Source organism: Cynocephalus volans, chromosome 6 (assembly GCF_027409185.1).
Source record: "Cynocephalus volans isolate mCynVol1 chromosome 6, mCynVol1.pri, whole genome shotgun sequence".
Lineage (NCBI taxonomy): Eukaryota > Metazoa > Chordata > Mammalia > Dermoptera > Cynocephalidae > Cynocephalus > Cynocephalus volans.
Genome location: NC_084465.1, coordinates 4,142,878 through 4,157,008, shown reverse-complemented (window position 1 = coordinate 4,157,008; position 14,131 = coordinate 4,142,878). Strand labels below are relative to the sequence as shown.

The following is a 14,131-nucleotide window of genomic DNA, read 5'->3' as shown; positions in this document are numbered from 1 at the left end:
GATTGGACCAATTTGTATTCCCACCAGCAGGGCACGAGAGCCCGTTTCCCACAGCCCTACGAGCACCACGTGTCATTTCCTTTCTGTCCTTTTTAGGCCAGTCTCACAGGTGAGGAATGATATATCAGTATAGTTTTAATTTCTATTTCTCTAATTTTATGTGCATTTGAGTACTTTTTCTTATGCTCGACGGGCATTTTTATGCCTATTTTGTGAATTGTCTGTTCATGGGGTTTTTTTCTCTCATATTTCTATCATTTTTTTCCTCTGTAATCTCAATTTTTAGAGTTCTTTAAATGCTAGGGGCATTAGCAATTTGCCCCTGGCATATGTTATGAATATTTTCCCTCAATTTGTCAGTTGTCTTTTGTTTATACTGATTTTGTCATACAAAGGTTTTAAATGTTTTATGAAGTCAAATTTATTTGTCTTTTATTTTACTGATACTGGATTTTGAGTCATCCTTAGAAAGGCTTTCTCTACACCAAGGCTGAAGAGGAACTCAGCCATGTTTATGAAAATGCGTTGAAACACTCGAGACATACAAGTTCACCTGGACCTGCAGTGTAGACTCCCTAGGTTCCAAGTATGTCTCCTGCCTGCCCAGCAGCTGCTGTCCCGGACAATTCCTGCTGCTACTGTGCTCCTTCATTTAGCTTCATAACATGCCATTTTCAGTCTGCTGGGTTTCTGCAAACCCAGGAACTTCATCTAAAAGTACAGCAGGGCACTATGGACTCTCTCGCCTTCCCGAACTCTTTTCCCTCCTACGTGTACTCCCTGGTTTTTCCTGGTAGTAGTATTCAGCAATTATTTTAGGATTTTCTGCTGAGTCAAGCCCTGAATCAGCATGTCCTTACCCAGTTCAATTTCCTTCCCTTCTTGCCTCATCTCCTCTGTTCACGCAAACCCTAAAATTCAGCATTTTCCTTTTTCGAAGATTATTCAAGCATTTTCTCTGTAGAGATGAATGAGCACATTTGTAGTTGTGTCTTCATCACCAGAAATCTTACAGCCAGGTGACAGGTGCTCACCTGACAGAGTCTGGCCTCCTCAGCAGAACACAGATGTAATGCCTCATGCAGAGTGGCGTCATCCAAGAGAAATATGAAAATCCATCTTGTCTACGTGTCAAAGACAGCAGTAGCTACAAAATATACTAAAATATATAACACTTATGAAAATGTTACTTTTTCTTATTTTTTTTTTTTACCAGGACCTTTATTCATTATGACCTTTAAGTACATGAATAGGATTTTGTTGTGGTCGTATTTTGCATGTGAATACATTAAGAATAAAAACTATAAGTGATGTTTGAAAGGAAAAAAATCTCTCAATTTACCCCCCTTTCCCTCTCTCTCTTTCTCTCTCTCTCTCTCTCTCTGTAGAGCTGTATCTACCAACACAAAACAAAGGGTGAAATCTGTCCCAAGACCACTGGTTTGGGAAGGTCAGAATGACCTGGCATTATGCTTAAAAAAACAACCCCCCCCCCAATAAAAACTGTCTTCTAGGAGAACCGAAAAGGAAGATATAAGTTGTGGGGATTTATTACTGCATAGATGTGCATTTCAATTTTCAATTTTGACTCTCCTGGATGTTTTAAAAATTGATCTATAGATCTCTCTGCATGTTCTCTCTTGATGAGTGTTTACTATTTGGGTTAAGCAGTGCTATCTCAGCTTCATGGAAATTATGTACATCTGAAGAAATCTAACGGAGACTGAGTGAGACATATTATTTAATAACACAAGAGGCAAGCTCCTGAAACTAATGTAATGGATGGAGAAAGGAGTAAGTTACACCCTGAGGATAAAATTATAGCATCTTAAATTCTTGGTTCCCAACATTTTGCTTTGTTTTTGTGTGTTTGTTGTTTGTTTTTCCAGGGATCCCCAAAGTCTGGACCCGCCAGAAGTCAGCAATGCCAGGCTTCAGTATGCAGGGTGGGGCCCTAAAGGCCAGCAGCTGGTAAGCCCATCAAGTCCGGGAACCCTGTTTTGATTGTGATGAAGTTCGTGTTTTCCAGGCGGAATGCATCTCACTGAACGTAGCCTGTATGTGCTCTGTAGGTGTCAATTAAATTTTGGATAAGAGCACTAAGGTGTCTGAATATGTAAAACAGCCATTTTTTTTTAGATAGAGAATTCTCATAAAATTGGAATAGTATGTACTTGTCAATACCCTCAGGTGGTTCCTGACTGTAGCTGTGAGTATGGTCTCTAGATTTACTGTGAACTCAAACAGATAAACTCCATCCAAAGGACAGCACATGGTAGTTATCAAAATCGTAGAGTCACTGAAAGGTGCTCCTTCTGTGGAGGGGGTTTGGAAGAAAGTAGATTTGCTGGTCGTTACGGGGCCAGCTCTTCTGCAAGCAGCATCAGCACACAAAATTCCCCATAGTATTGCAGCCCTCTTGGTTTTAAAGCAAACATCTTCAGGGTTTCCCACCCAACTGGCAAAACAGATGTTTCAAAACACTGTGAACAGCAAGGATGGTACAGTGAAAAGGGCCTGAACAAAGAGGTTTCTGATATCCATCAGTCATTCAGACAGTGTAAGTGACCATCACACCTCCGCAGAGAGCTGTCCCTGCATTCCACTGCTCGTCAGCAGCCCAGGCACCCCAGCCTCACCACACCACTGGTGGGGAGAGGATGGGAAGTGTAACCTCACTGGGTGGCCATTGTCTGACCTTTTAGGGTAATCAGGAAAAAGACATCATAAACTTGATCACTTGCTCAGGCGTCCCTGCTGCCTTCCCTCATGGCCCGGTGGTTATCTCCAACCGTGTAGATTCACAGCTCACCATCTGCGTCTGGAGATGGGCCAGAGTTGGGTAGAGTTAGGACCCCAGTCCTGCCTTCTGGTGGGAGTGTCCAGCATGAGGGAGCATTAGCTCACAATTGCATAAGGAGAGGTTGTGTGTGCATGTGTGCATATGCATACACGGGCACACACACAGAATTATGTCTAGGATTTGGAAGGCATTTGAGCCCTCAGGTTGATGACACTCCAGACCACTTATTCAGTCAGCTTCTCCCCTTCCTGAAGCCACTGCTTCCTCTTGGACAATTGACTGACTTACACTCATGCCACACTCCCTTGGGGACGGGGGTGGGGATAAGTGATCACAGAAGTCACCATGTTCAATCTTTTAAAGAATAAGTAGCCACAAACAAAATAGGTGTCAACTTCTCTGAGAAAGCTTCCTGACCCCCACCCCAGCGCACTCACACACACACGCAGCCCAGTGGCGTCTTCAGGCCCCCATGACTCGCTGTGCAAGCTTCTATCATGCATGCTCTCTTCTTGCCTATTGACGTGTGTCCCAGAGGTCAGTCTTTTCCATCTTTGTGTTCCACAGTGCCTGGCACAGTGCTTGGTGCTCAGTAGATATTTATTGAGGTGAAAAATAAATGCATAAACAGATCCATTAATTAGTTAACCTGTTCTTGTCAAACCACTTAGGGATAAAAAAATTGGATGGAGATAAATAGAATCTGTGGCTATGGTCTAGGATGGTACTAAAGGTGAGGGACATTTAACCTCTTTTCTGCTTCAAGGAAATGAGTATTTAGGTAAGTGTTAATTGCTAATACTTGGGTTTAGTCCCAAAGGTGCTAATATGTTCATGGAATTTTTGAGGTACTTAACTTATTTGAACTTTTGGATTATTATTATGCAGTCTTGTACTGAGTGTTAAGAGGCATACAACTCATGGTTGAGAAGGTGTCCTATGTTCTGGAGCAGGGCTCAGCAACCTTCTTCAGTAAAGGGCCAGGTAGTCAATGTTTTAGGCTTTTCAGGTCACAGTCTCTGTCACAACTCCTCATCTGTGCTGTTTCGTGCAAAAGCAGCTGTAGACAAGATAGAAACGAATGGGTGTGGTCGGGTTTCAATAAAACTTTATTTATAAACATTATAAACACAGGCAGTTTGGCCTGCGAGCCATAGTTTCCTTGTTTTAAGGGATCATGTGCTCTCTTGGTTGTCCTCCACTGGGGAAAGCCTGACCCTGGCCCCACCACCCTAAGGACAAGTACTTGCTGTGCCCACTATGTCTGCAAAGGAAACAGGCCACTCAGGAGCAGGCCTTGCAGCCCCTCACCTGTTAAGTGGGGCAAGCAACAAATCCCTCACTGCCATGTTATTTAAAAAGTAAATGTTGCCCCCTAAAGTAATTCTCCTCTAGTGGTGACATGTCAGGGTGAGGTGGGTAATCCCCCTTTGGGCACTGGGAGCACAGCTGTGGTTGAAGTGCACCGGGGCTTCGCAACACCGTGGCCTCCAGGTGCTGAGAGGTTGCAGCAGCGCCAGTGGCTGGGAGCCCCACCCCTCACCGGAAGGCAACCCACGGCACCAGGAGTGGGATCAGGGTATTTTCTTCTAAGGCCTCTACGTGGTCTCCAGTTAGTGGCTCTTTCCCTTTAGAGTAAGTCTTACTAAATCACATCATCGGTAATGAATCTCGCTGAGTGGCCTCTGAGTCATCAGAGGATGGGGGAAGAGAGCGTGGGAGGCCTCGGTTCTGCCGAGTCTGCCCGGTGCTGGCCTGTGGCTACGAGCTGTCCACCACGGATAACCGGATTGTTTCCAGGACATTTGCTAAGGGCCCAGAAGGCGACTTCATCTACTGAGCCTGGAAGCAGGAAAATGGACTTGGCCCAATTGCATAGGATTAAAGGAGGAAATGTATGTGAAATGTTTGACACAGTGTCTCCCCCTTGACACCTCTTCCTCCAAACAGGAGTGGTCAGTACAGGTAAAGATTTACATTCAAGACATCTTATTTCAAAATGTTTCTGTGTAATATACCTTTCTCCATTTATCCTCTTGGGATGACTCTCCCTGCACTGAGAGCTCCTCCAAGTTTCTTTTATCTTTTCACAAAGTTCTTTCCCCGTAAGTGTTTATCTATTTGTATGAGGTTTTGTCTCGGCTAACCTAGAATGTGATTCAAGTGTCTGTTTTAGAAATATCCTTTTATGCTGGCAGATTAGCTCAGTTGGTTAGAACATGCTGCTGATAACACCGACATCCAGGGTTCAATCCCCCTGTCAGCCAGCCACCAAAAAAAAAAAGAAATATCCTTTTATTTCCTTATATGTCATTTCTGCTAGGGACATGTAATAAAAACACACACACTTTGAGGGCAGCTGCCATGTTCTTAAGATGCACATTTGAGTTAAAGCCGCTTGAGGGTGCCTTAGCGGGTTAACAGGCAAGCCTCGGGAACCTGTGCGAATTTGTTGCATAATAGTGTTTTCCTTTGGAAACAAGTGCCATGGAAATTTTTGCAAATGAGATTGCACAGCATCAGACAACATTAAGAATTCAGGGCTAGAGTCTTTGCTGGTACACTTCGAAGATCAGACACAAAGCGAGTGGGTCTCTCTTTGGTTGGCTTGCTACCATGATAGAGATAAATGAGCAGCTTTGAAAGGGGTACTTAGTAAGTCCTTTGGGAAATCTTCACCACAGAGACAGCTTCAGAATCTGAACAAGGAAGAGCAAGGAAAGCAGTTCGCCAGGAACCCCGCTGGGACCGGGCCGGAGCTGTCCTCATGAGCGTGCGTGCCCCAAAGGAGCAGGTGGTGATGCCAACCACCATGGCTCACGGAAACCAAGGAACGGCCACAGGCTCTGCCTTCCAGCCAAGACGAGGAAGCCGACTTCCCCGTAGTCTCCCGGGACTGAAAGGCTGCGGTGTGAGTACCAGGGAGAGGTCGTTCTGTGGCTCCCTGGAGGCCAGAGAATAAAATTCAGTGTGTTCACCAAAACGGGAGGATTGGAGCTGGACTTTATGAAGAACTGTCTTGATTATAGGGCTTTTTAGACCCTAGAATAGTTTTCCAGGGAAGGTCATGGGTACAATCATTTATCAAGGGGAATCAAGGAATCATCATTGAAATCTGTAGATACTCACAGTATATAGTAAATATATAGATACTAGCCCCCAACACACGCAGCAAAGATGGCAGCTCTTTTGACAAGGTTTGGGACAAGGTAGACTGGACCCCAAACACTCCCCAGCCCCTAGAGCTCCCTGGAATGACAGACATGATCACTGGTTGCTATGGCCAGCCAACTACACGGGAGCCCCGGCGACCCAACTACACGGAAGTCTCCGACACTCGTCTGCTCACTGGCACCTGCTTTGATCACGCTGTGTTGCGGACACCGTGCTGGATGCTGGAGAGTCAGAAGAAAGACCAGGTCTCCTTCCTCACAGGCTCCAGCCTCCAGTGGGGAGCCCACCGGTCACGGCACTGACCAGCTCTCAGTGACCACCACTGCTCCCTGTGGCTTTGTTGTCTTGAAGAGTCACCCTCAGAATTGCTCCTGTACTTTCCTGGCTGTCATCTCAAGCACGTCACCCAAGCCTCGGTGTCCTGTCTTCAGCAGGGGATACAGGGTGTGGGTGCTTGCCTGATGTGCATTATGTCCTTCTCGTTTTAACCAAGACCCTCAGGTCCTTGAGTCTCAACAGAACAGTGCCACCTGGGACAAAGCCCCCAGCCAGGCCTCACCTCCACTGGGCCATTCCCTGCCTGCTGGACGTGCTGCCCGTCAGGCCAGTTCAGCTCTCAGTGAAGAGCCTCAGCAGAGAGCCCGAGGCCAGGCCTCCCCCCGGGGCCTCCCTGGACCACATGTCATCACAGTTGCCCCCCAGCCCTGGGCCTCCTGCTGCCTGTGGCCCCATGGCCCGTCCCCATCGTGGCCAGTGTTGTCTGACCATCTCACCAGGCACCTGTTCCCAAGTCCTGGCCCCCACCCCTGTGATGATGAGACCTTCGTAGTCCTGTGACATGGCAGTGGTGGCTCTCTAACAACTGAGCTTCACTCTAAGGAAACAAGTCAAAGGATGGTTATTTTTCTTTCTCATATGTCAACAGCAAAAGGGAGTGAGGGCCTCGCTTCACCCGTTCCCGAGCATGAGTGTGTGATGTGGCTCCGACTTCCTCTTCTCGAGACAGCGTTTTGATGCCTTTTTCTGTGAGTCAGAGACGGGTTCAGGAAAATCCAAGCTGAAGGGTTTTTGCACTCACACTGGGTCGCTTCAAGGCATTCGGCTTTCTGCTTTAAAGAAAAAGAGTCCTTCAAAATAGCCCATTAAAATTGTAAAAACTCCATGCTACCAAAATGTCAATAATTGAATGTAAGACACAGGATGAAGAGATTGTTCTGGAAACACCAAAATGCTTGTTTAAATTGAACAAGGGACAGGAAGATAACAGATCTGAGGGTTGCATTTGCTTCCTGCAAGTGTGGGCATCTGCAGACAGGCTGGCAGCACGAGAGGGGCCATCAGATCGCAAGGTGACGGGAGAGCACAGACAGAGAGTGGCACCATGCAGCAGCTGTGAGCACCATGAGGGACAGGACTAGTGTAGCCAGGAGACAGCTACAAAGCCAGAGTGAGACCATGGGAACCTCGGACCCGGTAGACTTTGAATTTAGAAGCCCCCACTGAGAAACTCCACTGTAGTGTCACAGGCCACCTCATCAGTCTCAGAGTCTGAAGGTTAATTTTGAGCTTTAGAGAAGGAAAAGAAAATTTTATTTTGTTTGTATTATCTTTCAAGAGTTATTAGTAATAAAAGGTTTGGAATCAAAAGGACCAGATTCAGATCTTGGTTCTGGCACTTACTAATGGTGTGACCTTGATTAAGATACTTAATCTCTCAAAGCCTCAGTTTCCTCATCTGTAAAATGGGGATAATAGTGCTTGCCTTGGAGGGGCCACGGTGTGGATGAAGGTAATCTCCTTAAAGTATGTGCCACGGAGCCTGGCGCAGAGCAAGTACCCCACAAGTGACAGCTTTGATTGTCGTCACTGTTATCAGTGTAACCAAGACGCAGAGAATGAGAAGGAAGAACTTCATCAAATGGAGGTTTGGTACGTGTCAAGGCGAGAAGACAGAAGCTGGTGGACATCCAAAGGGCTCACTGACAAGCGGCCACGTGTCTGTCACCATCCAGGGTGCCTGTGTGGCTTCACGTCCCGCTCCTCTCCAACTCTTGGGGAGTGAAGAATGTCATTCAGAAAAGATATCACTGATCTCTATTCCTTGAAGTCATTAGCTCCTAGTAGGTTGCGAGTGTCTGTGTCTTTAGAAAAGGCCATTATCAAACAGCAGGTCCCCTGTTTGGATGCCACCCCGGAAATTATCCCTTGAACAGAGAGAGTGTGTCCTGACAAAAAGCCCTGTGTCCTCCCCTTCCTGCACCCGGCCCTCCTGTGAGCCGGAACCCCCGTCCCAGGAGCCTCCAGCGGGTCCGCAGCTCTCTCTGCTCACGGGCAGCCACCGCGGGTCTGAGCCTCAGCCTTGCCAGGCCTTGGTGCTCACCGGGTCCGCAACAGTAACGCAGGGGCGGGGGCATCGCATCCAAGTCGACACATCCGGCGAGGGGAGAAAGATTGATCTCTCCAGCCAGAAGAGAGTATTTAATGAAATGTCGCACACATGGAGAGGACCAGACTGAAGTGACATCCCATTAATAACTTATAAACGCCTCTAATCAGTTTGGGTTAATTTGGTATTCATTGTAAAAACATTCATCATGAGCACTGAAGTCCGTGACAGTAGCCAAGAAATTAATATCACAGACATGGAAATCGCCCAGTGTACCCTCAAATAATGGATGGAGACAGTTTGGGGAATGATTTACTAGTTCCACCCAGGGTACCCTTCTCATTTCACGCAATGTGTTATCACGTCATGGCTCTGTGGGGCTACATCACTGTGATATTCACTTGCTCTCAAGTAAATAAGCCGGTTTCTGGTAATTAACTCGAGTGGATGAGGTAGTGTGTCACAGCTCCCTGACGGTCACAGTTAAAGGACTTGGAGAGTCAGGAGATGGTCACGGGGGCTCTGTGCTGCTTCCAACAGGCCCTCTGAAGAGACCGGATGTCGAAACACAAACGCAGATTCATAATTGTGGCATTATAGAGGAAATGAGAGAAAAAATGTGAATAGTAGATCGTGATGTGGTAGAGACATTTTTATCTTTTGTAGGAATACAGGAGAAGAGCATAAGAGAAAATTCACTCCTAAGACAATATAAAAATAAGTAGTAAGAGTCATAATGACATTCCTATACTTTAGCACAGAAATCCCATTTAAAGAGAAGCCAGAAGCCTTATAAACAAACACATTTGTAATACTGTTATCCATAATAATAGTTTCTAAAATCTGGAAACCTAAGTGTTTTCAGAAGAGCAATTTGGTGAATTAGAGTGCATCAATAGGAAGACCTATTATACCACCATTAAGAGTTATGATTAGCAAGACTGTATAGGAACATAGCACATATATCATCTACAAATAATATTAAGACTAAAAATAAGGTGTTTGGTCTATTTTGCATATAGGAAAAGATTGGAAAGTGATATATTAATGAAAATAATTATTTTGGCCTGGGCAAACTGTGAGCATCTTTCCTGCTTCTAAAAGTTTTTTGGATACAGCAACATTGTATATTCATTAAAAAATTGAAAAGAGAAGAAAATTTATTGTCAAATATGAGGTTTAGGAATTCCATGCAGAAGGCATGTGCTCATGGAGTGTTACAGGTAAAATGAGGTGCTTTTTGCAGAGAACACAAACATGAAAACGCCAGTCTGTCCCTCAAGGTAATCTGTGACTCTACTGTTGGTTTTAAAGCTCTGTTACAAACCTTTCAGGGATATTTTCTGGGACTCGCTTTTTTTTATTAATATTATTTTTAATTGACAAATCATAGTAGTACACAGTTATGAGTTGTAAGGTGACTATAGTCAATAATAAAGTTGATTTCAAAATAACTGAGAGAGTAAATTTCAAGTGACTCACCACAGAAAAATAAGTAAGCAAAGTAAAGGAACTCACTTTTAAGCAAAAGCAAAATTAAGTAAAAGGTGGATTTAGGGTTGAAATGGCCTGACCCAGCTGCCCACATTCGTCTGCAGGATGCAACAACGTTCTGTTCCTTGTCAGACCTTCCTTAATGCAGTTGTGACTAAGGTTTATTATTTCTTACGAAGAATCAAATTTAGAAGGGAGCCTGCGTCAGCCTTGGCAATATTAGGTTATAGAATTTCAGGATAATCTGTCAAATAGAATTTAAAAGCAGGACCAGAGTTCTGCATTAAGGAAGAATGCGTTTAATGATAGATTCCTGAGTTAATGTAACAAGACAGTTCTAAATTAGAATAGCCTTTTCAGACATTTGGACGGAGAGTGGAGCTGCAGTCACGTCTGCAGCCCTGGGTGAACCATCATTATGTGGAAAGGACAGGCCCTAGACGTTTGGAGATGTTTCCACTAGTCGGGAGTGGAGTGGGGTGGAGAGTTCTGCACCCTTTGTGCTGCCAGGAATTCCCCTTGGTGCATATAATGGGATTTTGCAGATTACTCTGTGATATTCTCCCATTTGGGTGGAGGATATGCCTCTTCATAATAGTTCCTAAAATGTATCAAAATTGGAAGATAGCAAAGTAATGTTTCATCTTCTCATCTATGTAGAATAACTGTGGCCTTTTCTTCCACTAGACTGCAGACAGTGTCAGTCCCGCCTCTCGCAGCAGTTAATTTGATGTCTCTTTGTCTTACCATTCAACTCTTTCACTTTTGAGTAACTATTTCCCAGACCAAGTGTAAGCTGTTTGAGGACAAAGAATGTTTTTCATTGTATTTTTATCTTCTATGGCCCATTGCTCAGTATGAAGCAGAGGATAAGTTCTCAACAAATACTTGTTAGATGAATGACATCAGAAGGGAAAGTAAAATTAATGTCATGCTTATGGACATAAGCTTCAAAATTCATGGAAACTGGAAAAACTTGATGTTATAACCTAAACAATTTAAGATTTAACAACTCATCTGATGGTTAATTAACTCAGCAGTTCAGATGGTAAACAATACCAAGGAAAGGATTCTGGTTTTTTGAGTCAGATTTTTTTCTTAAAATGTTTGTTATGTTGTGAAAGGTCTTACAACAAAGGTGTGTGTGTTCACTATTGAAACCTGTTGAGGAGAACGGGCTGGACTGAGCAGGGTGAAGAGTCAGGACTCCTTGGCTTTCCAGGGAACTTCAGAGGGTGAATCACCTCCGCTTTTGCCTGGTCAAGACCCAGCTGTGATTTTGTTTCTCTTGACATCACAGGGAACAGTCAGACCTCACGGTCGTGTGTACATCACTCACCTTCCAGCTTAGACTTGAGATTGACCTTCATTCCAATCACCCGCGAGGGCCTTAGGGGCTACTGTCTGGATGGTTGGACATCGTGGAGACAGGGAGTGCCCAGGACAGAAGATATTTAGCTCATTTAAGACAAGGTGTTTCCCAGACCTTCTGGAGACATGCTAGCAGTGTCCAAGTGACTTATCTGCACGTGATTCCTCCTGCTTTTCTCCACAGTGGACTTCACGGGACTCCTCCTTTACCACATTTCATTAACCCTTGTTGATTATCATAAATCAATTATAAATACTGCAAAGTGGTAATATTTCACTTTTTAAAAGAACTTCTCCCGATGCTGATGTCTTTCTGCCCTTTGACATGCTGTGTCCACACCCAGGAGGTTTTCTTTACCTCTCTGACTCATGGGCAGCACCGTGTCTTACTCTGCTAGGGCAGCGGCAGAAGTGAGCACAGATAATCAATGCACAGACAATCAATTGATTTCAACAGCAGACCCACTTTTATTTCTTTTAGACCGCATTTATTTTACGTATATCATGGCTAAAATCTAGTTCAGCTATTTTCACTCTAAAGAACAGTTAGCAAATTAGTGAATTGATTTTTCTGTTTGCTCTTTAATTTGGAAACCTAATCATTTATCTGAATGGTTTTAGCTTTTACTATAATGGCTTCTCTGGCCATGAACAGTTGGAGTGATGTTTTAATTACCTCAGTTAGGCCTGGCGTAATTTAGTGTAAATGATGTATGTTGGTGAGTTGCACACGGTCTGCACCTCCAGCCTCGATCTCCCCCGTGGCCATCCCGGAGCGAGCCGGGCAGCTGTGCATCTCCACCTGAGCTTCTCAGCAGCGCCCAGACTCGGTTATCCATCATCTGAACTCACCTTTCTTCCTGTCAAATCTTCTGTGGCTGATCTTACAAAAAAAAAAAAAAAAAAAGTCACTGCTTAGTGAAGAGCAGCCCCGCTCTTCAGTAGCCTGTCAGACCCTGGGCACTCTTAACTCCTCTGCCTGACTCACCTGCCACCTGACCCATCAATAAGCCCTGTGAATTCTACCTTCTTGATTTTATTAAAGTCCGTCCTCTTCTCCCTGTCCCCACCATCACCTCACACCCAGACTTCTGTGATAGCTGCCTGCTTGGCTTCCCTACCCAAACCTGCCCCCTCCACAGTGTTCTTCCTGCTGTAATGGAGAGATCTTCTAAAATGCAAATACAATCGTGTCCATGTTCCCATGTAAAATCCTTACATTGTTTTTCATTGCCTTTCGGGTGAAGCCCAGGCTTAGCGTGCTTTGCAAAGCCTACCCTGGGGTGTTCTCCCAGATCTCTCCAGCTCTCAAGGCTGAGGACCAGCTGTAATGAGCTATATCCAGTTCCCCAAACGTTCCAGACCTCCTCTCATCTCAAGGCCTTTGCACTTGCTGTTTCTGAAGTCCTGAACACACTAATTCCCATCTCCTCACCCCCAACTCCATCCTCCCTAAGATTGAATAAAAACCCTTTGGCTGCGTTCTCCTGCCACCACGCCGTTGCCACTGCCACCACGTTTATTGCACTGTGCTGTCATCCTGTTGACTTATTTTCCTCCCCAGCAGACTATAAGCTCCTTAAGAACAGGTCACTTCTCCTATTCACTAGTGAATTTTCAGCCCCTTAGCGTAGACTTGACTATTCTGAAGCATTGAATAAGTATTCAAAGGCTGAAGGAGTGACTCAGTTAAGACATATTATTTACCCAAGGTGAAAATCAATTACCTTTTTCCATTTAAGCATAAATCTGTTGCTCATTTGTGATATTTTTTCCATATTATCTCCTATTGTAGAAGTTAGCCGACCTTCCATTTTAGGCCATAACTTGTGACATACCTCCCTTAAATCTTAACCTTTTCAGCCCCCAAATGAGTCATAATTCCCCATGACATCATGTTCAAATTCAAGCTCAGCCAAATTCCAATTACCCTTTGGATTTTAAAAAGTGATAATTGCATGCACATGTATTTATTTAATTAAACTAATTTTCTCCCTATTCATACAAACTCATATTTTTAAAATTAGCTAAGAGATGTGACTGTTTAATAGAACCTGAGTCATTAGAATGTCCTCTGAAGTCACTGTTCTCTATTTCCTCTAAATCTAATCACTCCAGGACAAGGCTCTTGATGGGCTTGCTTAGTGAATTCTGTCTTTTAAATTTCCTATGTGCTCCTGTATTACAAGATTAGATGACTGCAATATCTTCCTACCAAAAGGCTCAGAATAATAAAAGAATAAATTAATCAGTCAATGGAAAAGTAAACTTTTTATTCTAGGCTGATGAAGCATAACAGAGCATCTTATTGTTCCATTAGCTATCTCCCCACATCCCTGTTGAATCATATCTCAACAGCGAATCTGTGCAGTAACAGAGCCAGCCTGGTAATCAGCTGCTAGCCCTGCTTTTCCTCTCCCGTGTCATAAAGAAATGTGCCAGTGTATTTGTAACTTCCTCATGAGGTGGTAGAGTCTGTTAATCCTTTCTTTCAATAACCCTAAAATTTTACTGGCCAAGGGTTCAACAGTCTGGTACACATTTTGTGAAACAAAAGGCTTATGGTGGCAAATGATTGTTTACACTAATAGTTCTTAACTCAGCTGCACTTCAACTCTTTACAACTGCCAGTGCCTTGGCTCCATGCCCAGAGGTTCTGGTTTATTTTGACCAGGGTGGGGCTTGGGCATCAAGATATTTGAAAGCTCCCCAGGTGCTCCTAATACGCAACCACATCTGAGCATCACTGGGTTAGATGATTGCAGGCAAGGCCAGGACTGGAGGAGCTCTTTAATAAACTTAGAAGCTTCACGGTCACAATTCTACTGTCATGACAAAACAAAGAATCTGTGAGATCATGTTTTTAATCACCAGGTCTATAACAAGGGAGTGTATTACATATA

General features: G+C 44.3%; 1 protein-coding gene across 1 annotated transcript in view; it reads left to right on the top strand.

The window, feature by feature from the left end:
- DPP6 (dipeptidyl peptidase like 6) overlaps positions 1-14,131 on the top strand; it is a 742,159-nt gene that overhangs the window by 562,297 nt on the left and 165,731 nt on the right. The window contains exon 7 of the mRNA XM_063099369.1: positions 1,890-1,971. Within this exon, the coding sequence (XP_062955439.1) occupies positions 1,890-1,971 (82 nt within the window). The remainder of the gene's footprint in view (positions 1-1,889; positions 1,972-14,131) is intronic.